General features: G+C 42.2%; 1 protein-coding gene across 5 annotated transcripts in view; it reads right to left on the reverse strand.

Annotated features, from left to right (window-relative positions):
* Positions 1-23,825, reverse strand: part of HDHD2 (haloacid dehalogenase like hydrolase domain containing 2) — a 49,500-nt gene extending 25,675 nt beyond the window's left edge. Inside the window, exons 1-3 of one of the 5 annotated variants that reach the window (XM_024984193.2) lie at positions 23,483-23,825; positions 8,951-9,061; positions 4,242-4,450 (exon numbers count right to left, since the gene is read on the reverse strand). In XM_024984193.2, the coding sequence (XP_024839961.1) occupies positions 4,242-4,450; positions 8,951-9,051 (310 nt within the window). In that variant the 5' untranslated portion in view covers positions 9,052-9,061; positions 23,483-23,825. Of the gene's footprint in view, positions 1-4,241; positions 4,451-8,913; positions 9,062-22,723 lie in introns of those variants that run through there. The other 4 variants (XM_024984192.2, XM_024984194.2, NM_001035022.1 and 1 more) reach the window with 4 other exon arrangements.
* Between the last annotated feature and the right edge of the window lie 724 nt (positions 23,826-24,549).

Here is a 24,549-nt window from a genome sequence, read left to right on the forward strand (position 1 = left end):
GTGGGCTGCAGTCCATGGGGTCGCTAGGAGTCAGACACGACTGAGCGACTTCACTTTCACTTTTCACTTTCATGCACTGGAGAAGGAAATGGCAACCCACTCCAGTGTTCTTGCCTGGAGAATCCCAGGGACAGGGGAGCCTGGTGGACTGCCATCTGTGGGGTTGCACAGAGTTGGACACAACTGAAGAGACTTAGCAGCAGCAGCAGCTCTCTGATGCCCTCTTGCAACAGTACTTTGGCTACCTCACGCAAAGAGTTGACTCATTGGAAAAGACTCTGATGCTGGGAGGGGTTGTGGGCAGGAGGAGAAGGGGACGACAGAGGATGAGATGGCTGGATGGCATCACCGACTCGATGGACATGAGTTTAAGTGAACTCCGGGAGATGGTGATGGACAGGGAGGCCTGGCGTCCTATGATTCATGGGGTTGCAAAGAGTTGGACACAACTGAGCGACTGAACTGAACTGAACATTTTGCCAATTATATCTATGATTCTCTCCATTTTCTAAAGTCTTTGAAAAGTAAACCCCAGATATCCATCATCTCACCCCTTCATATTTCAGTATATATCTTTAACTGATAAAGACCTAAAAAAAAAAAAAACACTTTAATATTATACCATCAAAGTTAACGATAGTATTTTTTATTCATTTATTTTTGGCTGCACTGGGTCTTCATTGCTGTGTGTAGGCCTTTCTGTAGTTGTAGAGAGCAGGGCTTCTCTCCAGTTGTGCTATGTTCTTATTGAGGTGGCTTCTCTTGAGAAGCACGGGCTCTGGGGCGCATGGGCTTCACTAGTTGCTGTCCCGGGATCGAGAGCACAGGCTCAACAGCTATGGCCCATGGGCTTAGTTGCTCCATGGCATGTGGGATCTACCTGAATCAGGGATCGAACCTGTGTATCCTGAATTGGCGGGCAGAGTCTTTACCACTGAGCCACTAGGGAAGCCCAGTTATAATTCTTATTAATCACTCAATACCTAGTCCACATTTGAATCTCTCCAAATGTCTCAAAAACGTCTTTTTATATCTGATATGTAATTTGACACCCAAAAAGGTCCACATATAGTATTTCATTATTATCCTTTACTTCTCATTCTACAGCAACAGTCTTCTGTCAGTCTTATCTACTAAAGCACCTAGATCTTGGAAAAAGTCCTACTTTCTGGATTCGACTGGTTGCTTATGATTATCATTTAATTTGTTCCTTTACTCTTATTATTTCATACAAACCAGTAACTGGATCTAGAGATTTTGTAAGTTCACATTCAATTACTAAGCAAGGTTATCTCATAGGCGATGCTCTATTATATCACATCACGAAGCACAAGGGATCTGGCTGTTCATCTAGTGATGCTAAGACTGATCAGCTGGTTCAAGTGGTGTCAGCATGATCCCTCCATTCTGAACCTCATCAATTCTTCACCTACTGTGTTTAAAATCTGTTGACACTGTTGCCTATTTCACTGGGGTTTGGCAAATGTGATTTTCTAATTCTGCCACTCTTTCTGCATTTACTAGCTAGAACTCTTCTATAAAGAACTTACTCTCATCAAATGTTTAGTTACTCTAAAATACAGTTAAAATAGGAAAGGTAGGATAAATCCTTGTTTCATTTGCCAATTTTCAGAATGAGTTACTGCCCTGCTGCTGCTGCTGGTAAGTCACTTCAGTCGTGTCCAACTCTGTGTGACCCCATAGACGGCAGCCGACCAGGCTCCCCCGTCCCTGGGATTCTCCAGGCAAGAACACTGGAGTGAGTTGCCATTTCCTTCTCCAGTACATGAAAGTGAAAAGTGAAAGTGAAGTTGCTCAGTCGTGTCCGACCCTCAGCAATCCTATGGACTGCAGCCTACCAGGCTCCTCCGTCCATGGGATTTTCCAGGCAGGAGTACTGGTGTGGGGTGCCATTGCATTCTCCGGAGTTACTGCCCTAACAACCTCCAATAGTGACCAATGAGTTTTGTGGGGTTGAGTATCATTTTAATCATTTTGTATATAAGATGTGTTGCAATCTATTACAATCATCATTCTTTTTGATTCTCAAATTATCCCTTCAAATTGGCTTCAGTGTCCTTTAGCCATGACTTTATTAGTTTTCAATAATTTCCTTGCTAAAAATTAAGTTATCCCAGCCTCATACAATCCCTGCGGATCCAGAATCTCTCATTTCTTCACAGAACTAAAGTAGGAAATCAGAGTAGCACTACAGTTTGACCACAGGGTTTCATTGCTTCTACGCCTTTTTAGATCTAGATGGTACGTATTTTTAAAAAGAACAAGGGAGTTGATCATAATATTTTTAATTCAAAATTAACACACACCTTATTTGATTTTTATATTTGTATTTTTTTTCACTTACACTTAAAGTCTGGAGTACTAATAATACTAGCATAACTACCACTTTATCCTGTAATGCATCTATAATTATAAAATAACATCAACACTACTAATAAACACTAAGACTACTAACGCAGTTTTAGGTTTCTTTGCAGTTCTTTTATCCTTCAATTTATGCCCTATGAATGAACTATCAGAATACTGTATTTTAAAGTCATGTAAAGTAATTCTTTGAGTGGTTATGTCATCAACTTTATATACAGTTCATTTGTTTTGATCTGTTTTTGGTTTTTAGGGATTGGCTTGTTTTTAACTTTTTGTCTTTTAAATATGTAAAATATTCACCTGGTTCCAATATCAAAACTAGATAATAACATACTTTTATTTAAAGAGATCACATCTCCTCCTTCTGCCATCCCCCTTTAACCATTTTTACTAGTTTTTCACTTATCTTCCTTCAGCTTCCTTTCACAAATATAAGACAAATACTTTTATAGCCATAGCCATTTCCCTCTCATTTTCTTACACAGAAAATGTGTAAGCTTTTCTATACCTTACTGAGACAGAATTCGTCATCACTTGCCTTTCAGCCATAAAGCGTTCCTCCCGTTTTGTGGACATATCCTAGTTTTAATCAGTCTCTTCCAGTGAACATGTGGGTTGTTCCCAGTCTTGTAAGGTCATAATGAGGTCCAAATAAGGTCATAATGAACAACCTTATTCATAAGCCCTTACACATATTTGCCACCACATCTTGCAGATGCAGTCCTACAAAAGGCCGTACTGCTTCACATGCAATTTTGAGAGCTACTGCCAACTTCCTCTCCACAGGAGTTGTGCCATTTTATATTCCATCAGATCTTTTAATAAATTTATTTTCATTTAATTCAGCCAAAGCTGATTCCCGTTTCTTGCAAATAATAATTCTGACTGATAACACAGTTATATTTCCTGATAGTATAAGTTTTGAGGTTCTGCATTTATCCATGCATAGGTTTCCAGATTATTATTTACAAAGCTATAACATGGCTTTATAATTATGAATTTATAATTTATACTTATTTTGTCAATATTGTGTACTTCACTCTATCATCTATAAAAAGAAGCAATGTGGCAAAGCTTCATAACACTAGGATATTTTTCCAGAGTTTTTAGGCTTTTTCCAAGAGAAAAGTTTTATTTTTCCTTGATTGAAAATATTTCATGGTCATTGCAAAAGCTTCACACTATATAGAATGACATCTATCTTTAAACATGTTATTTATCTAGTCAAATTAATACAGTGGCTCCAGGAATGAGGACAGCAATGCTCAGAGAAATCTTGACTTGTGCTTTTTCAAACTGTGGGCCATGATCCGTCAGTAGATTGTGAAACTAATCTGGATGGCTCTTAGCAGCATGAAAATTACACAAGTAAACCAAACAGAAAATGGGCTTCCCTGGTGGCTCAGATGGTAAAGAATTTGCCTGAAATGCAAGAGACCTGGGTTCGATCCCTGGGTTGCGAAGATCCCCTAGAGAAGGGAATGGATACAAATTCCAGTATTCTTGTCTGGAGAATTTCATGGACAAAGGAGGCTGGCAGGCTAGTCCATGTGGTTGCAGAGTCCTGAGTGACTAACACTTTCACTTTTCAAACCAAATAGAAAACAGAGTACATGTCACACAGTAAAAGTATTATTTAACATGTACAAGTACACATACATATGTCCTGAATTTCTATGCAATGGGTTTCACTTACTGTGGATGGCAGTCAAAAAGGGTTTGAGAAACACCATATCTGTTGACTATTTCAGTAAGAGGAAATCTGAATAAATGCTTCCAAACATCCAGTTTTAAGAGTGACTTATAAGCAGATATCAAGAACTAATTTTTAAATCTTTCCAAATGCCTCCTACCTTTAAAATCAGGTAGAGCCCGATCATCAACCAGCAGCATGGGTCGGACTTGCTTCTGCTCTACCAAGTTTCTGGCTGCAGTCAGAGACGTGAATATTTCATCTTCAGAGATATCAAACTCCAGTTTTTTCAATCTTTCCAAGAGGTCTTGCTTGCTCTCTTTGGTCGTATTGGTCACAAACCTAACCATTACAGAAGTAGCACGTAACCTGGAAAAGCATAATTCAGGTGTCAACAGGCAGCTTTTACATTCTAGCACCATAAAACCTAATTTGGTAGCACTTGCCAAAGGTCAAAAAATGAAAGGTAAGTCACTGAGTGTTTTTATGGCCAATAGGTTTTATAACCTATACAAAACTGCTTACAGCTTATCCATACCCTGTGGGCCGCTTTATCTACAAAGGCTATAAAGGCTACCTTTTTAAGGGCCTTCTATACTTTTAACTGAATTTCACTACCAGGTTTTAAGCAAAGAAGTGAAAACAAAGACCCAAAGCTGAGTAACCACTGTACTCACAGAATGAGGTGAAAGTTATCTTGAGATTATCTACCTAGTGTAACCTTCTGAAGGAGAGAAAACTCAGGCCTACAGGATTAATGACTGGGCTCAGCTGTACACAGCTGGGCAGCTATAGGGCTGAGACAAATACTCTGGCCTGCATTCTGGACAGGGTCTGACCCCCTATGCTAAGAGACAGAGGACACCTCAAGAGTTCTTTCTTCTGAGCCAATTAGACACTGGCTAAGCCCTAATGTGCTACTAAGTTTACAAAGAGAAACTACTTGGAGAAAGAAACATGTCATTTTTATAGATATACTAGAATGTGCTTTCTCCTTTAACTATGTACATATGGGATTTTGTATGTAAAATTTCATACAAAATTTCATAATCTGCTTTTGATTTCATACTCTACTTCTTGGAACCTAAACTGGCAATCAGGTATCAGAGAAAGAATTCATAATAGTCCAGATTTAATAAAAAAAAAACACAATATTTTCCTGGTCCTACACAATGATGTGGTCCTTCACCTCGAGCCAGACATCCTGGAGTGTGAAGTCAAGTGGGCCTCAGGAAGCAATACTACAAACAAAGCTAGTGGAGGTGATGGAATTCCAGCTGAGCTATTTCAAATCCTAAAATATGATACTGTTAAAGTGCTGCTTTCAGTATTTCAGCAAATTTGGAAAACTCAGCAGTGGCCACAGGACTGGAAAAGGTCAGTTTTCATTCCAATCCCAAAGAAGGGCAATGGCCAAAGAATGTTCAACTACCACACAATTGTGCTCATTTCACATGCTAGCAAGGTAATGCTCAAAATCCTTCAAGCTAGGCTTCAACAGTACGTGAACTGAGAACTTTATACAGATGTATAAACTGTATTCAGAAAAAGCAGAGGAACCAGGGGTCAAATTGCCAACATTTGCTGGATCACAGAGAAAGCAAAAACATCTACCTCTGCTTCACTAACTACACTAAAGCCTTTGAATATGTGGATCACAACAAACTGTGGAACATTCTTAAAGAGATGGGAATACCAGACCACGTGACCTGCTTCTTGAGAAATCTGTATGCAGGTCAGGAAGCACCAGTTTTTTTAAAAAAGAAGCAACATTTAGAACCAGACACGGAACAACGGACTGGTTCAAAATTGGGAAAGGAGTATGACAAGGCTATATATTGTCACCCTGCTTATTTAATTTGTACATCATGCGAAATGCTGGGCTGGATAAATCACAAGCTGGACTCAAGAGTGCCAGGAGAAATATCAACAATCTCACATATGCAGATGATACTACCCTAATGGCAGAAAGTGAAGAGGAACTAAAATGCTGCTTGATGAGGGTGAAAGAGGAAAGTCAAAAAGATAGCTTGAAACTCAATATTTGAAAAAATAAGATCATGGAATCTGGTCCCATCACTTCATGGCAAATAGATGGGGGAAAAGCGGCAACAGTGGCAGATTTTCTTTTCTTGGGCTCCAAAATCACTGCAGATGGTGACTGTAGCCATGAAATTAAAAGATGCTTGCTTCTTGGGAGAAAAGCAATGACAAACCTAGACAGCATACTAAAAAGCAGAGACATCGCTTTGCCGACAAAGGTCCATATAGTGAAAGCTATGATATTTTCCAGTAGTCATGTATGGATGTGAGAGTTGGACCCTAAAGAAAGCTGAATGTCAAAGAGTTGATGTTTTAGAATTTTGGTGCTGGAGAAGACTCCTGAAAGTCCCTTGGATAGCAAGGAGATCAAACCAGTCAATCCTATAAGAAATCAATCCTGAATATTCATTGAAGCACTAATACTAAAGCTGAAGTTCCAATACTTTGGCCACCTGATGTGAAGAGCTGACTCACCAGAAAAGACCCTGATGCTGAGAAAGACTGAGGGCAGGGGGAGAAGCGGGCAACAGAGGATAAGATGGTTGAATGGCATCACAGGCTCAATGGACATGAATTTGAGCACACTCCGGGAGATAGTGAAGGACAGGTATGCTGCAGTCCATGGGATTTGCAAGGAGTCAGAGACGACTTACCGAATGAACAACAACAGTGTTTTAATCTAAAACTAATTTTAATTTACCTACAATTAAAAATTTTATATTAATACCCTGTTGGGCTTCCCAGGTGGCACAGTGGTAAAGAACCCATCTGCCAATGTCTCTTGCCTTTAAGATGCAAGAGACGTGGGTCCCATCCTTGGGTTGGGAAGATCCCCTGGAGTAGGAAATGGCAAGCCAGTCTTGTATTCTTGCCTGGGAAATTCCATGGACAGAGGAGCCTGGCGGGCTACAGTCTATGAGGATGCAAAGAGCTGGACATGACTGAGCACTCACACATGCCATGTACACCTTATATTTTATGCCTGCCCCGAACAGATACAAGGCATAAAAGCACTGTCCATAATTTAAAATAAGCTAGAAAATATAACAAAAGAGATTTTTAAGCTTTTACTCAAAGAGCATTCAATACCTTTATATGATTAAATATTTCATTATAATCATGATTATCTCTATAATACCTGTGTGGTAGCCTTGCCTAAAAACACACTAAATTTGTTTTAGGTGCTTAAAATCTCTCAAAAGAAATTGAATACTTTAATATAACTATCATCTGAAAAATGAATAAGTGTAAGTACTGAAATGATCATATTATTTCTAACAACAATTAAAAAAAAAACCTTTCTTTTTGCTGGTTGCTTAACTTCCCTAAAGCTATTTGTTTCCATAGAAACCAAAACTGGCAGTGACAGTATATGATCTCTCTGGGGTGGAGACCCGCCTGTGCCAGTGAGAGGACAATTTGTAGGCTCTGGCCCCTCCCGAATGGCAGGCTCACAGGTTACAGATGTACTTAGAGACGTCATTCATTATTTACCAGAAATTAGATTTTTCTATCAATCCAGAGCAGAAAGCTCATTTGTGAAGCTGTACAAGCACTTGTCCAACAGGACAGCAAACTGATAAACAGGTATCCTTTTCCCTAGAAATCCTGAGAAAGACCATGGCAAGGAGTCAAGAGAAAGTCCCACTCTCCAACTCATTTAATTTGGGCCTTAAACAACATGTTGCTGTCCGCCTGTAAAAGAACACCATGACTCCCAGCTACATCAATAGCTTCCAACTGATGCCTACCACATCTAACATCTTTTCACACTTGCTGAAGCCCCACATGGAGAGAATACCAAGTCGGTGTTGCTCTCTTGCCACAACATCTGGCACTGGTACTAGTCATGAGATTCCCTGAATAAGAGCAGACCAAGAATGCTGTAAGGTGTAAAATGATAAAGCACTACATGCTAAGTATTGCTGACTTTAAAACCTCCTTCAAATTATTTTAAGGTAAGATGCTAAATAACATTACTAGTTGTGTCATGCATGCGTGCTCAGTCGTGTCCAGCTCTGTCCGACCCCATGGACTGCAGCCCACCAGGCTCCTCGGTCCACGGAAGGTTCCAGGCAAGAATACTGGAGTGCGTTACCATTTCCTCCTACAGGGGATCGACTCAGGGATCAAACCCTCATCTCCTGTGTCTCCTGTGCCAGCAGGTGGATTCTTTATCACTGAGCCACCGAGGAAGTCCCAGTTCTACTGTCCTGAGGAGTATTTTTTCCAGGATACTCAGAAACAAATATTCACGTTCACTTTAACAAGCTTTTCTATAATATGCATTTTTTAAATCTAGACTTTAGGTAATCGATGCATCAGAAATATAAGACAATCTTCAACCTTCAAAAGCATTAAATTTAGTTAATGGAGATAATTCTAAAATTTCAAGTCCCTTAATTAAATTTTATTTGAGTAGCTGCACACTCAGCGCTAGGTCTTAACTGAAAGAGCAGAACTAGGCCTTTGTGTATGTGTGTGTTTCATTTTGTGATTCCAGGATTCATCTGCAATTTTTCCAGTGCTACTTATTCCACATTTTCGAATCTCGAGCTTTCATTCCCAAATTTACATTACTTAGAAAAAAGACACACATGAAGAGCAAAAACACAGACCAAAAGGCCAAACCTAACAAAAGGCTTGGAGAACAATGTGTGGAAGACACAACAATGCATACATTTTCCAGCTAAGCCCAAGGCAGTTTCTGTATCTGCGGTAAATCGGTGAAATGCCATCTTAAGGCCATCCATTCAGCTAATGATCTGCCTTGGCAAAATGGCACTTACAAACATATTTGTCAGCTGAACGTGGAGGATAGCTTGCCTTTTAAGAGCTTCCTGTGCGCCTGGCACAGCTGCATCTTCAATGTGAAGTGTGCCACTGAGATCGACCAAAACAGCTTTTAATGCACGGCGTGTTGCCATCCTTCATTCCCTAGGAGAGAGCAAATGAAATTAAAAATACAGTTTAGGAAACAATGGACAATTAAAACCTGGTAAGACTTCAAAATATCACTCGTATCTAGAAAGATACTGCTTAATGTTAAGTTGCTTCTCTTGTAGCAAAGAAATGTTTTTTAAAAATAAAAAATCCAAATTTCACCCATAAATTTGTCTTTTTTTAAGTCTTAGGGGAAATGTTAAAAGAGGGGTTACATTTACTTCAGATTTTTTGAAATAATTCTTCACAGACCAATTCATTCATCTATTTTTATGTGTGAGAAAATGTACTCTGAAGAATGGGTGGATGGAAGGAAGCCCTAAATCACTTGCAAAATCTTTTTCCGCTCTGGCTATGTACCATGAAAATGTTCTAATCGCCAGTCTTCACCCTTATATCCTGAAGTGGCATTTACGGCCAAAGAGCTACTAGTATTTGTAGATCAGTGAGGAGGCTGCGACCAGCGCACTTAAGTGTGGGCGGCTGCGACCCGCGCACTAAGCACAGCCGAGAGGAGCTACCCCATGTCCAAGGTCAGGGGCAAAAGCCGGGAGGACCCCATGCCCGAAGGGTGGCAGCCAAGAGGAGTTACCGCACGTCTGAGGTCAGGGGCAGTGGCCAGGAGGACCAACCCCACGCCCCCACACCCCCACGCCCGAGGCCAGGGGAGGCAGCTGGGAGGACCAACCCCACGTCCAAGGAGCGGTGGCTGCGTGGGCGCAGGAGGGCCTAGAGGAGCTATCCCACATTGAAGGTCAGGAAGGGCGGCGGTGAGGAGATACCCCTCGTCCAAGGTAAGGAGCAGTGGCTGCGCTTTGCTGGAGCAGCTGTGAAGAGATACCCCACGCCCAAGGTAAGAGAAACCCAAGTAAGCTGGTAGGTGTTGCAAGAGGACATCAGAGGGTAGACACACTGAGGCCATACTCACAGGTAGTCAATCTAATCACACTAGGACCACAGCCTTGTCTAACTCAATGAAACTAAGCCATGCCCGTGGGGCAACCCAAGACAGGCGGGTCATGGTGGAGAGATCTGATAGAATGTGGTCCACTGGAGAAGGGAATGGCAAACCACTTCAGTATTCTTGCCTTGAGAACCCCATGAACAGTATGAAAAGGCAAAATGATAGGATACTGAAAGAGAAACTCCCCAGGTCAGTAGGTGCCCAATATGCTACTGGAGATCAGTGGAGAAATAACTCCAGAAAGAATGAAGGGATGGAGCCAAAGCAAAAACAATACCCAGCTGTGGATGTGACTGGTGATAGAAGCAAGGTCCAATGCTGTAAAGAGCAATATTGCATAGGAACCTGGAATGTCAGGTCCATGAATCAAGGCAAATTGGAAGTGGTCAAACAAGAGATGGCAAGAGTGAATGTCGACATTCTAGGAATCAGCGAACTCAAATGGACTGGAATGGGTGAATTTAACTCAGATGACCATTATATCTACTACTGCGGACAGGAATCCCTCAGAAGAAATGGAGTAGCCATCATGGTAAACAAAAGAGTCCATAATACAGTACTTGGATGCAATCTCAAAGACGACAGAATGATCTCTGTTCATTTCCAAGGAAAACCATTCAATATCACAGTAATCCAAGTCTACGCCCCAACCAGTAACGCTAAAGCTGAAGTTGAATGGTTCTATGAAGACCTACAAGACCTTTTAGAACTAACACCCCAAAAAGATGTCCTTTTCATTATAGGGGACTGGAATGCAAAAGTAGGAAGTCAAGAAACACCTGAAGTAACAGGCAAATTTGGCCTTGGAATACAGAATGAAGCAGGGCAAAGACTAATAAGAGTTTTGCCAAGAAAATGCACTGGTTATAGCAAACACCCTCTTCCAACAACACAAGAGAAGACTCTACACATGGATATCACCAGATGGTCAACACCGAAATCAGATTATGTTCTTTGCAGCCAAAGATGGAAAAGCTCTACACAGTCAATAAAAACAAGACCGGGAGCTGACTGTGGCTCAGATCATGAACTCCTTATTACCAAATTCAGACTTAAATTGAAGAAAGTAGGGAAAACCACTAGACCATTCAGGTATGACCTAAATCAAATCCCTTATGATTATACAGTGGAAGTGAGAAATAGATTTAAGGGCCTAGATCTGATAGATAGACTGCCTGATGAACTTGTACAGGAGACAGGGATCAAGACCATCCTCATGGAAAAGAAATGCAAAAAGGCAAAATGGCTGTCTGGGGAGGCCTTACAAATAGCTGTGAAAACAAGAGAAGCGAAAAGCAAGAGAAAAGGAAAGATATAAGCATCTGAATGCAGAGTTCCAAAGAATAGCAAGAAGAGATAAGAAAGCCTTCCTCAGCGATCAATGCAAAGAAATAGAAGAAAACAAGAGAATGGGAAAGCATAGAGATCTCTTCAAGAAAATTAGAGATACCAAGGGAACATTTCCTGCAAAGATAGGCTCAATAAAGAACAGAAATGTTATGGACCTAACAGAAGCAGAAGATATTAGGAGGTGGCAAGAATACACAGAACTGTACAAAAAAAGATCTTCACGACCCAGATACTCAGGATGATGTAATCACTGTCCTAGAGCCAGACATCCTGGAATGTGAGGTCAAGTGGGCCTTAGAAAGCATCACTACGAACAAAGCTAATGGAAGTGATGGAATTCCAGTTGAGCTATTTCAAATCCTGAAAGATGATGCTGTGAAAGTGCTGCACTCAATATGCCAGCAAATTTGGAAAACTCAGCAGTGGCCACAGGACTGGAAAAGGTCAGTTTTCATTCCAATCCCAAAGAAAGGCAATGCCAAAGAATGCTCAAACTACCGCACAATTGCACTCATCTCACATGCTAATAAAGTAATGCTCAAAATTCTCCAAGCCAGGCTTCAGCAATACGTGAACCGTGAACTTCCTGATGTTCAAGCTGGTTTTAGAAAAGGCAGAGGAACCACAGATCAAATTACCAAAATCCACTGGATCATGGAAAAAGCAAGAGAGTTCCAGAAAAACACCTATTTCTGCTTTATTGACTATGCCAAAGCCTTTGACTGTATGGATCACAATAAACTGTGGAAAATTCTGAAAGAGATGGGAATACCAGACCACCTGACCTGCCTCTTGAGAAATCTGTACGTAGGTCAGGAAGCAACAGTTAGAACTGGACATGGAACAACAGACTGGTTCCAAATAGGGAAAGGAGTACGTCAAGGCTGTACATTGTCACCCTGCTTATTTAACTTCTATGCAGAGTACATCATGAGAAACGCTGGACTGAAGAAGCACAAGCTGGAATCAAGATTGCCAGGAGAAATATCAATAACCTCAGATATGCAGATGACACCACCCTTATGGCAGGAAGTGAAGAGGAATTAAAAAATTTGATGAAAGTGAAAGAGGAGAGTGAAAAAGTTGGCTTAAAGCTCAACATTCAGAAAACAAAGATCACAGCACCTGGTCCCATCACTTCATGGAAAATAGATGGGGAAACAGTGGAAACAGTGGCAGACTTTATTTTTTGGGGCTCCAAAATCACTGCAGATGGTGACTGCAGCCATGAAATTAAAAGACGCTTACTCCTTGGAAGGAAAGTTATGGCCAACCTAGATAGCATATTCAAAAGCAGAGACATTACTTTGCCAACAAAGGTCCGTCTAGTCAAGGCTATGATTTTTCCTGTGGTCATGTATGGATGTGACAGTTGGACTGTGAAGAAGGGTGAGCGCCGAAGAATTGATGCTTTTGAACTGTGGTGTTGGAGAAGATTCTTGAGAGTCCCTTGGACTGCAAGGAGATCCAACCAGTCCACTCTGAAGGAGATCAGCGCTGGGATTTCTTTGGAAGGAATGATGCGAAAGCTGAAACTCCAGTACTTTGGCCACCTCATACGAAGAGTTGACTCCTTGGAAAAGACTCTGATGCTGGGAGGGATTGGGGGCAGGAGAAGGGGAAGACAGACGATGAGATTGCTGGATGCCATCACTGACTCGATGGACGTGAGTCTGAGTGAACTCCGGGAGTTGGTGATGGACAGGGAGGCCTGGCGTGCTTTGATTCATGGGGTCGCAAAGAGTTGGACACGACTGAGCAACTGAACTGAACTGAGGAGGATATTTCAAGTAATACAGTAATTTTAGTCAGGAAATATTTTCCTTATGCTATAATGTCCAATTTCCCTTTTGCATATATCTCCTTTAAAGTATGTTTATTATGAGTTATATCATATAGACAGTGAAATATAACGGGAATACAAAGTTTAAGTATAAAGATAACGGTTCAAAGATAATAAGGGAGTGGTAGGAATTGTATGGAATCTAAAGACAAAAGGATAGGACTGCCTGCATTTTTAGTTTTTTAAACTTTTTTTCCTTTTGTTTTTATAATAAAATATTTCAGACATACAAAAGGTATCAAGAATAATACAATCCCTTTTATCCATCATTCAAGTTCAGAAACAGAACATCATCGGCAGAGTGGAGCCCTCTGTGTACCCCTCTAATCTGAGTCCACATCTTTCCTGCCCCAAGGTTATTACTTTCCTTATTTTGAAGTGCTGACAGCTTAGTATTACTGTTCTTCTATGTACACTTCATGACTTGCTTTACCATTCCACATTGCTTGTGAGATGTAGCCATGTTAACACAGGTAGATATAGGTCATTTTCACTGCTGTATGGTATTATTCTATTGTGTGAAAGCACAATTTATCTTTCTCTTCTCCTGACCATGAAGGCTGAGGCAGCTCTGCACGTATTATAGTGAAGGGTGCCTCTGTGAACATCCTTGTGCATGTCTCCTGGTGGCCACGTGCGTGGACATTTCTGAGGTCTTGCTGGGTCTGAGGGTGTGTGCTCATTTCACCCTCCCGGGATGTTGCCAAGCTGCCCCATTCCTTGTGTCTTCAAACGGCTCATGTGTACTGAACACTTACTGTGTCTGGCCCTGAAGAGACAGCAGAGCTGGAAGAGCCATTTTCTTTAAAGTAAGAAGCAGATGGGAAAGAGGGAAAGAACCCAGGGATGATACAGGTAGTGAAGGAAGAGCTCTCAGGTGGTTGACTGCATCCCTGGGACACAGGTGGATGGGGGCAGACCTCTCTCTCCTAGCTGGCTCCCTCCGAGATGCACTGTGAGAGCTTGGGTCACCAGGCCTGGGTGTTGGTCCTGGGTCTGCCTCAAATTGACTGTGTGACTTTGGCCACGTGCCTTCTCTGGTCCTGAGTTTCTCCTCAATATGTGGGGCAGGGAGGCAAGAGGAAGCCTCAGTCTTTACTGCCTCCAGCCGGGCAATGTGGGATGAAGGTATCAGTGTAACACGCGCACAGCCCTCTACCCCAATTTCGTCTTCTTTAGCCTGCTAACCCCTGCTGGGTCTGTCTCCCAAGCTGCCAGGAGTACGCCAGGCTGTCCAGCATTACCCTGTAAGCGTTGGTCCCCCGTAGGGGGAGTGCTGTCAGCAGGCGGAGGGATGGCAAAGATGACTCCTCAATTCCCTCCAGCTTCTAGGTATTAGCTCCTTAGCTCCTCTTATTTCCCAGACCCCTCCTACTCCATGTCAGCCATCTCTGCACACAGGAATAAACATAAAAAAGAAACCCCGAGTGAGCCCAGAACTGCAGTCCATTGCTGGCCAGTGGCAGCCGCTGATCAAGGAGCACTGAGGACTGCCACTGGGCAAACTGGAGAAAAGTGCATTTCCCACTTGGTCAGCTGTCAGCATGTCCGGACCCAAGACGGACGCAGAGGCAGGAAGGCGCAGAGACAGTGTGCAGGCTGGGCCCAGGGACCCGTCAGCCAGGACGGATCCAGGCCCTCCCTGTTCCTTCCCAAACCTGATCAGGGCTTCCCTCAGGGAGCTGGAACCTGGGTCCCAAGTGAGGGAGATGCAGAAGGCAGGGAAAGCAGCACCAGCGGTAACGGTGAGGTAGGTCCATGGTTTGGGAGTAGCTGCCTACCCTTGGGCAAGAGTATTCATCATCCCAAGCCTCTACTTCCTCATCTATATAAGGGGAAACACACTTGTGAAGACCCTGCAGGGCTGAGAGGGTTCACTGAGTTAAGGAAAATGCCTGGCAGTGATGAGCATAGAGTAGGAACATAATCTATGTGTCCTGTTCTTTCCCACTCATCTGTCTAACAGGTACTTCCCTCTACCTGCCCCCCTACCCCACCCCATGCATGGCCTGGGGTCTCAGACCAGGAAAGCTAAGAAGCGAGAAGTGACTGGGAATAATTCAAAGAGAAAGAAAGAACAGCTCCCATTTACCCAATGCTATAGGTGATCTGCATAGATATGGGAGAAGGCATGGCACCCCACTCCAGTACTCTTGCCTGGAAAATCCCATGGACGGGGGAGCGTGGTAGGCTGCAGTCCATAGGGTCGCTGGGAGTTGGACACAACTGAGCGACTTCACTTTCACTTTTCACTTTCATGCATTGGAGGAGGAAATGGCAACCCACTCCAGTGTTCTTGCCTGGAGAATCCCAGGGACGGGGGGGCCTGGTGGGCTGCCGTCTATGGGGTCGCACAGAGTTGGACACGACTGAAGCGACTTAGCAGCAGCAGCAGCATAGGTGATCTGCACTCTGCTAAACACTCTGTAGTCTTTACTACATCACTGAAAGTTCTCAGCAATCCCAGAGGAAGAAATTGAGACTCTGAGAAGTTACTAACTTGCTCAAGCTTAGTTTTGACTTTGAATCATGTTAATAGTTAATGTATTCAAATGTAAATTAAGCCGGCCCTAAAATGGAATTCAAACAAACTACAGACAACTTCTGTAGAGTGCTGACTCTAGCCCTACCATAGGATATACTCCAAGGACAAAAGAACTGCAAGAAAATCTTGAACTTAATTCAGCAGGCTTGTTGTTGGTAATGGTAGTGGTATGAGTTCCAAAATAATTCCATGTGTGTTGTAGGACTGAGTAAATCAGCACATACTGTTGATGTTTAGAAAAAAATCAGGGTTCTCAAATGGAAGAAAAGAGCTATAAATATGGAATGGGAGGACAGGAAGAACCCTGTTGTGTGGTTTAGAATTAGAGGTGTCATTATGAATTCGTGATTTAAAAACATTTATGTATTTCTTAGCACTCTCCACTAAAAGGAACAAGAAGCAACAAGACTCCCACAGTTATGACCACAGCTAATATGCACTAAACAAAGCAGGGCTGGGGCGGCCGAAATACGGGTAAGTCTGGAAGATAATGTTTTACCAGATCACAGGGGACAAAAAGGACAGGGGAAGCAGGGGATTCAACTGACCAAACCTGGGGCAACGTGAGCACCGAAAAGAAAAAGGTAACAGAAATGAGGAACAATAATACAGCCACTGGGTGAAAAGTTGTTAGGGAATAGTAGTTAACCCTTGAACAATGCAGGGGCTAATTTACGCATAACTTACAATTCACCCTCCACATCCAGGGTTCCTCCACATCCTTGGATTCAACCAACCAACAACTGTCTAGCACCGTAACATCTACTACTGAAAAATATCCAATTATATGGACCCACGCAGTTCAAACCCACACTGTTCAAGGATGTTTAATCACTCAGGCTCAAATAATCACCCACAAATTAAGGTTCTCCATTAACTACGAATGAGATACTTTCCACATACTTTTACAGTGGGAAAAATGGCCAAATAATCCCTTAACCAAATGATTAAATTAACACCCTTAATAATGGGGGAAACTGACATTACATGCTTCCTGGGAAGACTTTTGTAGTAGTCCTGCCTTTGCAGAATTTCTGCCAAAAATGTGTAACACAAATCAATCATGGCAATTCCAAATTCTATAAAACTGGCTTGAACTTTTCAAAAAAAAATCAATATCATAAAAGACAAAGAAGAGGCTGGGGAACTGTTTCAAATTAAAGATATGTGGAGAGACATGACAAATAAGTGCAATGCATGAGAGAGACATAAAACAAATAGACCAAAATATTAACAATTAGTAAATTGTGGTGAAAGGTATATGGCTTTCATTGTACCATTTTTTACAAATTTTCAACTTCTGGAGGAAAACAAATTTTAAAAAGATCTCTTTTAAAAATGGGCTGAAGGCACAAGAAAGATGTTTTCATATCTAATAATAATCGTAATATAAAAATGAAACTTGTATGTTTAGCCAGCCCCTAGTTTAAGATTAGAAAGAACACCGCTAATACTGCCGCACCTCCTATATGAGCCCCTTTAGTTACATTCCCTTCCTACCTCCCAGAAGCAATTAACATAATGAATTTTGTGATAATCATTTTCTTGCTTTTCTTAATATTTTTACTTGTCACACAGCTTTAATTTAATGTCTTTTAACTCTATAAAAGTGAGATCATAATTTTGTGGCTTTCACATTTTGCTCAACATTGTATTTCTGAAATTGATCCACATTGATGCCTGTCATTTTCCATCAAAACAAACACCAAATCTCCCCATTGGGATTCTGACTAGAACTGCACTGGATCTATAGAGCAGTATTGAGAGAACCAAAATCCCTACTATATTGAGCCATGGAACTTCTTTAAGATGATAAAAGAGTATTTACAAAAGCATTGGAGAAGGAAATGGCAACCCACTCCAGTGTTCTTGCCTGGAGAATCCCAGGGACGGCGGAGCCTGGTGGGCTGCCGTCTATGGGGTTACACAGAGTCGGACACGAGTGAAGTGACTTAGCAGTAGCAGTATAGATAGCCAACATTAGACTTATCAGTAATATATTTGTAAGTTTATAACTTATACTTCATACTATAAAATCAGATATCAGTAATAAACTGAAAACAATGCGACAGGGAAAGACACAAGGATGTTACTACCACCACTTCTATTTAACATTGCAAATGATACCTCAGCTAATGCAGTACAAGAAAAAGGTATAAGGATTGGAAAGAAGAAGCAAAACTAACGTTATTCATGATGAGTTGATTGTATATACAAAAATTCAGGAGTCTAAAACAAAGTAAAAAAGTGTAGCAACTAATATTGGAAAATCACTATGTCACAATTAGAAAACTAATTTAAAAAAAGGTATCACTTACAGTAATGTCAGAAAATACAGTTACCAGAAAGTCTAACAAGAGTCACTTCCATGGCAAAACTATAAAACCTCAATGAAAGACACAAAGAAGACTTAAATATATAGACAGATCTTTTAAAGGACCCGATATTATGTAAGCTTCCCTTTTTAATGACCAGGAGATTTAAAGCAATTCCAATCAAAATCCCACAAAGGGTTCTGTGGAACTCGATAAGCTGATTCTAAAACACACACCAGTACAAATAGCCAAGATACTTCAGCCCAGATTGAAGAGAAAGAAGATGGGAGCCTTGCTTTTCCTAACATCCAGACAATTCATCAGGTCTTGTAACTAATTAAGATGTTGTGGTATTAACAAATGAAGAGAAAAACTGATCAATGGAATAGAGAACCAAAAAAAAGACCCTTTTCGAGTCTTAACCCCAACCAGTGTGGAATCTTGATATATGACAGAGATAGTGTTTCAGATCAGTGAAGAAAGAAAAATGACTACCTATAGCAGAAAAAAATGAAATTAGACTTCCATATCATACTACATGTGCCTCCCAAGTGGCTCAGTAGTAAAGAATACACCTGCCAATGCAGGAGATGTGGCTAGAGACTCGGGTTTGAGCCCTGGGTTGGGAAGACCCCGTGAAGAAGGAAATGGCAACCCAATTCGGTATTCTTGCCTGGAAAATCCCATTGACAGAGAAGACTGAAGGGCTACAGTCCATGAGATCACAAAGAGTACGACACAACTTAGCAACTGGGCATGCATGCATCATACTACAGACACATTTTTCTGTGTTTAAAGATTAAACAACCACATGTTTAAGGGGAAACTGTAAAACTTTTAGATAGGAGAGTGTCTTCATGATCTGAGGGTAGGAATGGCTTTAAGATATAAAAAGCATAAAGGAATAAAGGAAAAGACAGATATTTCAACAGTACTGTGAAAAGAGAAAGAGAATAGAAATATATAGAGTGAAAAATAGATTTGCAACACATGTCAGAAAGGATCAGAGTCCAGGAAATATAAGCTATAAATATTAAGAAAAAGATAAACACTTAATAGAAAAATGGCATAAGATCTCAATATACCCTTTACACAACAGCAAATCTGAAACGAATTATACAATGGAAGTGACAAATAGATTCAAGGGATTAGATCTGATAGGCAGAGTGCCTGAATAACTATGGACGGAGGTTCATGGCAGGAGGCAAGGATCAAGACCATCCCCAAGAAAAAGAAATGCAAAAAGGCAAAATGGTTGTCTGATGAGGCCTTACAAATAGCTATGAATAGAAGCGAAGCGAAAGGCAAAGGAGAAAAGGAAAGATATACCCATTTGAATGCAGAGTTCCAAAGAATAGCAAGGAGAGACAAGAAAGCCTTTCTCAGCGATCAATACAAAGAAATAGAGGAAAACAATAGAATGGCAGTCTAGAGATCTCTTCAAGAAAATTAGAGATACCAAGGGAACATTTCATGGAAAGATGAGCACAATAAAGGACAGAAATGGTATGGACCTAACAGAAGCAGAAGATATTAAGAAGAGGTGGCAAGAATACACAGAACTGTACAAAAAAGTTCTTCATGACCCAGATAAGCACAATGGTGTGATCACCAGCCTAGAGCCAGACATCCTGGAATGTGAAGTCAAGTGGGCCTTAGGAAGCATCACTACGAACAAAGCTAGTGGAGGTGATGGAATTCCAGAGCTATTTTAAATCCTAAAAGATGATGCTGTGAAAGTGCTGCACTCAATATGCCAGCAAATTTGGAAAACTCAACAGTGGCCACAGGACTGGAAAAGGTCAGTTTTCATTCCAATCCCAAAGAAAGGCAATGTCAAAGAATGCTCAAACTACCGCACAATTGCACTCATCTCACATGCTAGCAAAGTAATGCTCAAAATTCTCCAAGCCAGGCTTCAACAGTACATGAACCGTGAACTTCCAGATGTTCAAGCTGGATTTAGAAAAGGCAGAGGAACCAGAGATCAAATTGACAACATCCGTTGGATCATCAAAAAAGCAAGAGTTCCAGAAAAACATCTATTTCTTCTTTATTGACTACACCAAAGCCTTTGACTGTGTGGACCACAAGAAACTCTGGAAAACTCTTTAAGAGATGGGAATACCAGACCACCCGATCTGCCTCCTGAGAAATGTGTATGCAGGTCAGGAAGCAACAGTTAGAACTGGACATGGAACAGACTGGTTCCAAATAGGGAAAGAAGTACGTCAAGGCTATATATTGTCACCCTGTTTATTTAACTTCTATGCAGAGTACATCATGAGAAACGCTGGGCTGGAAGAAGCACAAGCTGGAATCAAGATTGCCCGGAGAAATATCAATAACCTCAGATATGCAGATGACACCACCCTTGTGGCAGAAAGCAAAGAACTAAAGAGCTTCTTGATAAAAGTGAAAGAGTGAAAAAGTTGGCTTAAAACTCAACATTCAGAAAACGAAGATCATGGCATCTGGTCCCATCACTTTGTGGCAAACAGATGGGGAAACAGTGGAAGACTTTATTTTCTTCGGCTCCAAGATCACTGCAGATGGTGACTGCAGCCATGAAATTAAAAGACGCTTGCTCCTTGGATGCAAAGTTATGACCAACCTAGACAGCATATTAAAAAGCAGAGACATAACTTTGCCAACAAAGGTCCATCTAGTCAAAGCTTTGGTTTTTCCAGTAGTCATGCATGGATGTGAGAGTTGGACTATAAAGAAAGCTGAGCACCAAAGAACTGATGCATTTGAACTGTGGTGTTGGAAAAGACTTTTGAGAGTCCCTTGGACTGCAAGGAGATCCAACCAGTCCATCCTAACAGAAATCAGTCCTGAATATTCATTGGAAGGACTGACGCTGAAGCTGAAACTTCAATACTTTGGCCACCTCATGCAAAGAACTGACTCATTTGAAAAGACCCTGATGATGGGAAAGATTGAAGGCAGGAGGAGAAGGGGATGACAGAGGATGAGATGATTGGATGGTATCACTGACTTAATGGACATGAGTTTGAGTAAACTCCGGGAGTTGGTGATGGACAGGGAAACCTGGCGTGCTGCAGTCCATGGGGCCACAAAGAGTCCGCCATGACTGAGCAAATGAACTGAACTGAACTGAATAATCATCAACGTATCCTTTACAAAAGAGCACATAAACACATGAAGATTTTCAAAAAAACTCATTGGTAACCAAGGATATGCAAATTTAAAGCAGAATGAGATTACTGCAACAACAAAAAAAATAGGCAAAATTTAAGTCAGAAAACATCAAAGGTTTTCCAAAGCAACTCCCTTATACTGCTAAGTGAGAGAATTGGTTCCTAAACACTCATTTAGGAACCAATTTGGCATCACCATACTCTATGACCCAGCAGTTCCACTCCCAGGTATTAAATCCTAGAGATTTTTTCATACTCTACCTTTAGATACAAACAAAAATGTCCAAAGCAGCACTGTGTGTAATAACCAGGTACTGGAAACAATACAAATGTCTATCAACAGCAGAATGGACAAATAAATTGTGGTGTATTCAAACACAGAATGCAAAAGGAGGTGGAAATGAATGACTACAATTACATCATCCTGGGTAAGGAGCAAGTCACAAAAGAATACATGCCGTATTACAGCATACACAGGTGACAAAACCACGAGGAGGAGGGAATGATTAAGGCAAGGGTGGCTGACAGGCAGTGATTCCTGCAGGGGCTGGGCAGGAGAGCACACCAGGAGGCGCACAAGGGTGCCTCCAAGGTCTTCTTGACCTAGACAGTGAGTACACAGTGTTTTTAATTATTTAAAACTGACATGTTCTTCGTACTCTTGTGTAGATGACATATTTCACAACAAAAACTAGTCTTGCTATGTTTTAGTCATTTCTCATACATTTCATAATCATAAAAAACTAAATTTTCCCAATTAATGTACATCAGTATAACAGCCCTCATCAAGTATTTTGATTTTAAAATAAACCTCTGGTTCCATCTGTCTTTCATAATGAATCTGCAAGGGGAGGGGTGGTTAAGGGGGAAGAGTGCAGAGGCAATAAAAGATATTATGAGCTCTGGTTAATCAAGATTCCACTGCAAAATCCTTTCTAACAGTCCTCATCAGTTTAGTTCCGTTGCTCAGTCCTGTCCAACTCTTATGTTATTCTATTTCTGATCTTTATTGTGACCTTGAAACGGAGCATTACATCAATAATAGCACCAACTATAAACCTGCCTGAGAGGGGAAGCAGCTTGTTAGGCAAAAGACTAGATTGTTCCAAGTGACTCTATTTAGACGTGTGACAGTTAAAGGATTCTTTAAAATACACTGCGTCACTAAAGGTAAGGCTATAGTAAATCAACCCTGAATATTCATTGGAAGGACTATCGCTGAAGCTCCAATACTTTGGCCACCTGGAGCAAAGAGCTGAATCACTGGAAAAGACCCTTAGGCTGGGAAAGATTGAAGACAAAAGGAGAAGCGGGTGGCAGAGGATGAGATGGTTAGATAGCATCACCAACTCAATGGACATGAATTTGAGAAAACACTGGGAGGACAGAGGAGCCTGGCATGCTATACAGTCCATGGGGTCAGAGTTCTACACGACTTAGCGACTGAACAACAAATCCGAACTACAGGTAAATACCTGATAAACTGCAAGATATTAGTATCACTCCAGAAAACTGCAAAGGCTTCAAAGGTGGTCCTTGTTTCTTCATATAAAGTCCATGTCCCACCATCTCTCATGGCTTGAACAAGTTATGTGAGAGATACTTTACAAGAATCATAATCAATTGATACTGGTACATATTCAATGAAAAGAAAAAAATTCTCTCTCATCCCCAAAAGAACTCTTCAAGATACTTCAGAGAATATCTCCCCCTGAATATCCCTGGGGCTTCTCAAACCAAGTCCTTGTTATCCTCCAGAAGCTACTCTTCATCCTGCGACCCTTATGCGTGAATTGGAGCACCATCAACGTAGATGTAACCACCAGACTGTCCCTGGCCTTCTTCCCAATCAGTCAAGGGCCAAATCATATCATGGCTACCTCCTGTACAGTCTTAAATCCACTCACTTCCTTTCATTGTTATCCAAATTATCTTGGCTTTTGAAATCATCACCTCTCATCTAGAATATACCAACAACTTTATGTCCTCTTTGCTTGGAATCATCTTCCTATTTCTAGCTCTTATAACTGGAACGAGTCCATGAACAGGGCTCTTTCTGCATTAACTTAACCACGACCCCCTCCTCCTTCTCCTGAGGACAGGTCACGCACCGTCCGCCAGCGCGAGGTTCAGCGCCTGGCAAACGCCAGACAGACGGGAAGGGACGCGGGCTTCGAAATACAGTTCAGGGGTAAGTTCCAAGGAACGACCAACACCCCAGAGCCGCCGCTCACCCAGCGCTAGCAGGGCGGAAGCGCTGCTGGCCCGCTCGGCGCACGCGCGGCAGTGCCGCGCCGAAGGCCGTCCCCGCCGAGAAGGCTGGGCGAGCCTCACCCAGCGAGCGCGCGGGTTGGTGTAGAAGCCAGGAGGGTGGGGGCCTAGAGATGCCACCGCTTATGTCCTCAGCTTCCTCACAAAGAAAGGAAGCCCCCAGACGGGCGGGCACTTGCCCGTTCCACAGCGGCTCCTCACCGGGCTCGCAGAGCCGTTCTCAGCAAAGGCGAAGGCCCGGCTAGCGGAGAAACCAGGACGGCCGCGTCCCTCCACAGCGTCCTTGCCGGGGGAGCCCAGAGCGCCGGGAAGTGGCCTGACGACGCCGGAAACAGGACCTGGGCTGCGCCGGAAGTCCCGCCTCTCCGCAAACGTCTCCGCCCCGTCCGCCCTGGGTTACTTTCGCAGGTAACCGTTTAGCTCCTGTGCGAGCTAACCGGTCTAGTGCTACCTCGTTACCTTGTAACAGAATAAGTGGTTATCGAGACCTAATCCCTTTAAGTGGGGGCCCTGCTGGGCTTGAATAAAGCAGGAAAAACAAAAACTTATGCTTTTGTCCAGTAGGCAATTTCTCGTTCCACAGCAGTGTTGTCAAACCAAGTTATTATTACCTTTCTTTGCGCCATGGTCGCTTACTCTGCCACGTCAGTGAGACAGCCTTCACAACAGGCCAAAAAGAGCTGTTGGGGGAAGGGCTCGTGACTTTACTTGGAATGCCAGCAAACTGAGAAGGTGGCTGACTGGGGTCCCAAAGAACTGTTTTACCATTTTACTCTGAAAGGAGAGGGGGCGTGGGCTGTTGTGAACTTACTGGTGCCTCGGGAGACCCCAAAAGGGGATGCGATAATCCTTTGTTGTTTCAGTCAGGTCATCAGTTCAGTTCAGTTCAGCCGCTCAGTCGTGTCCGACTCTTTGCGACCCCACGAACCGCAGCACGCCAGGCCTCCCTGTCCATCACCAACTCCCAGAATCTACCCAAACCCATGTCCATCGAGTTGGTGATGCCATCCAGCCATCTCATCCTCTGTCG

This window comes from Bos taurus, chromosome 24, assembly GCF_002263795.3.
Source record: "Bos taurus isolate L1 Dominette 01449 registration number 42190680 breed Hereford chromosome 24, ARS-UCD2.0, whole genome shotgun sequence".
NCBI lineage: Eukaryota > Metazoa > Chordata > Mammalia > Artiodactyla > Bovidae > Bos > Bos taurus.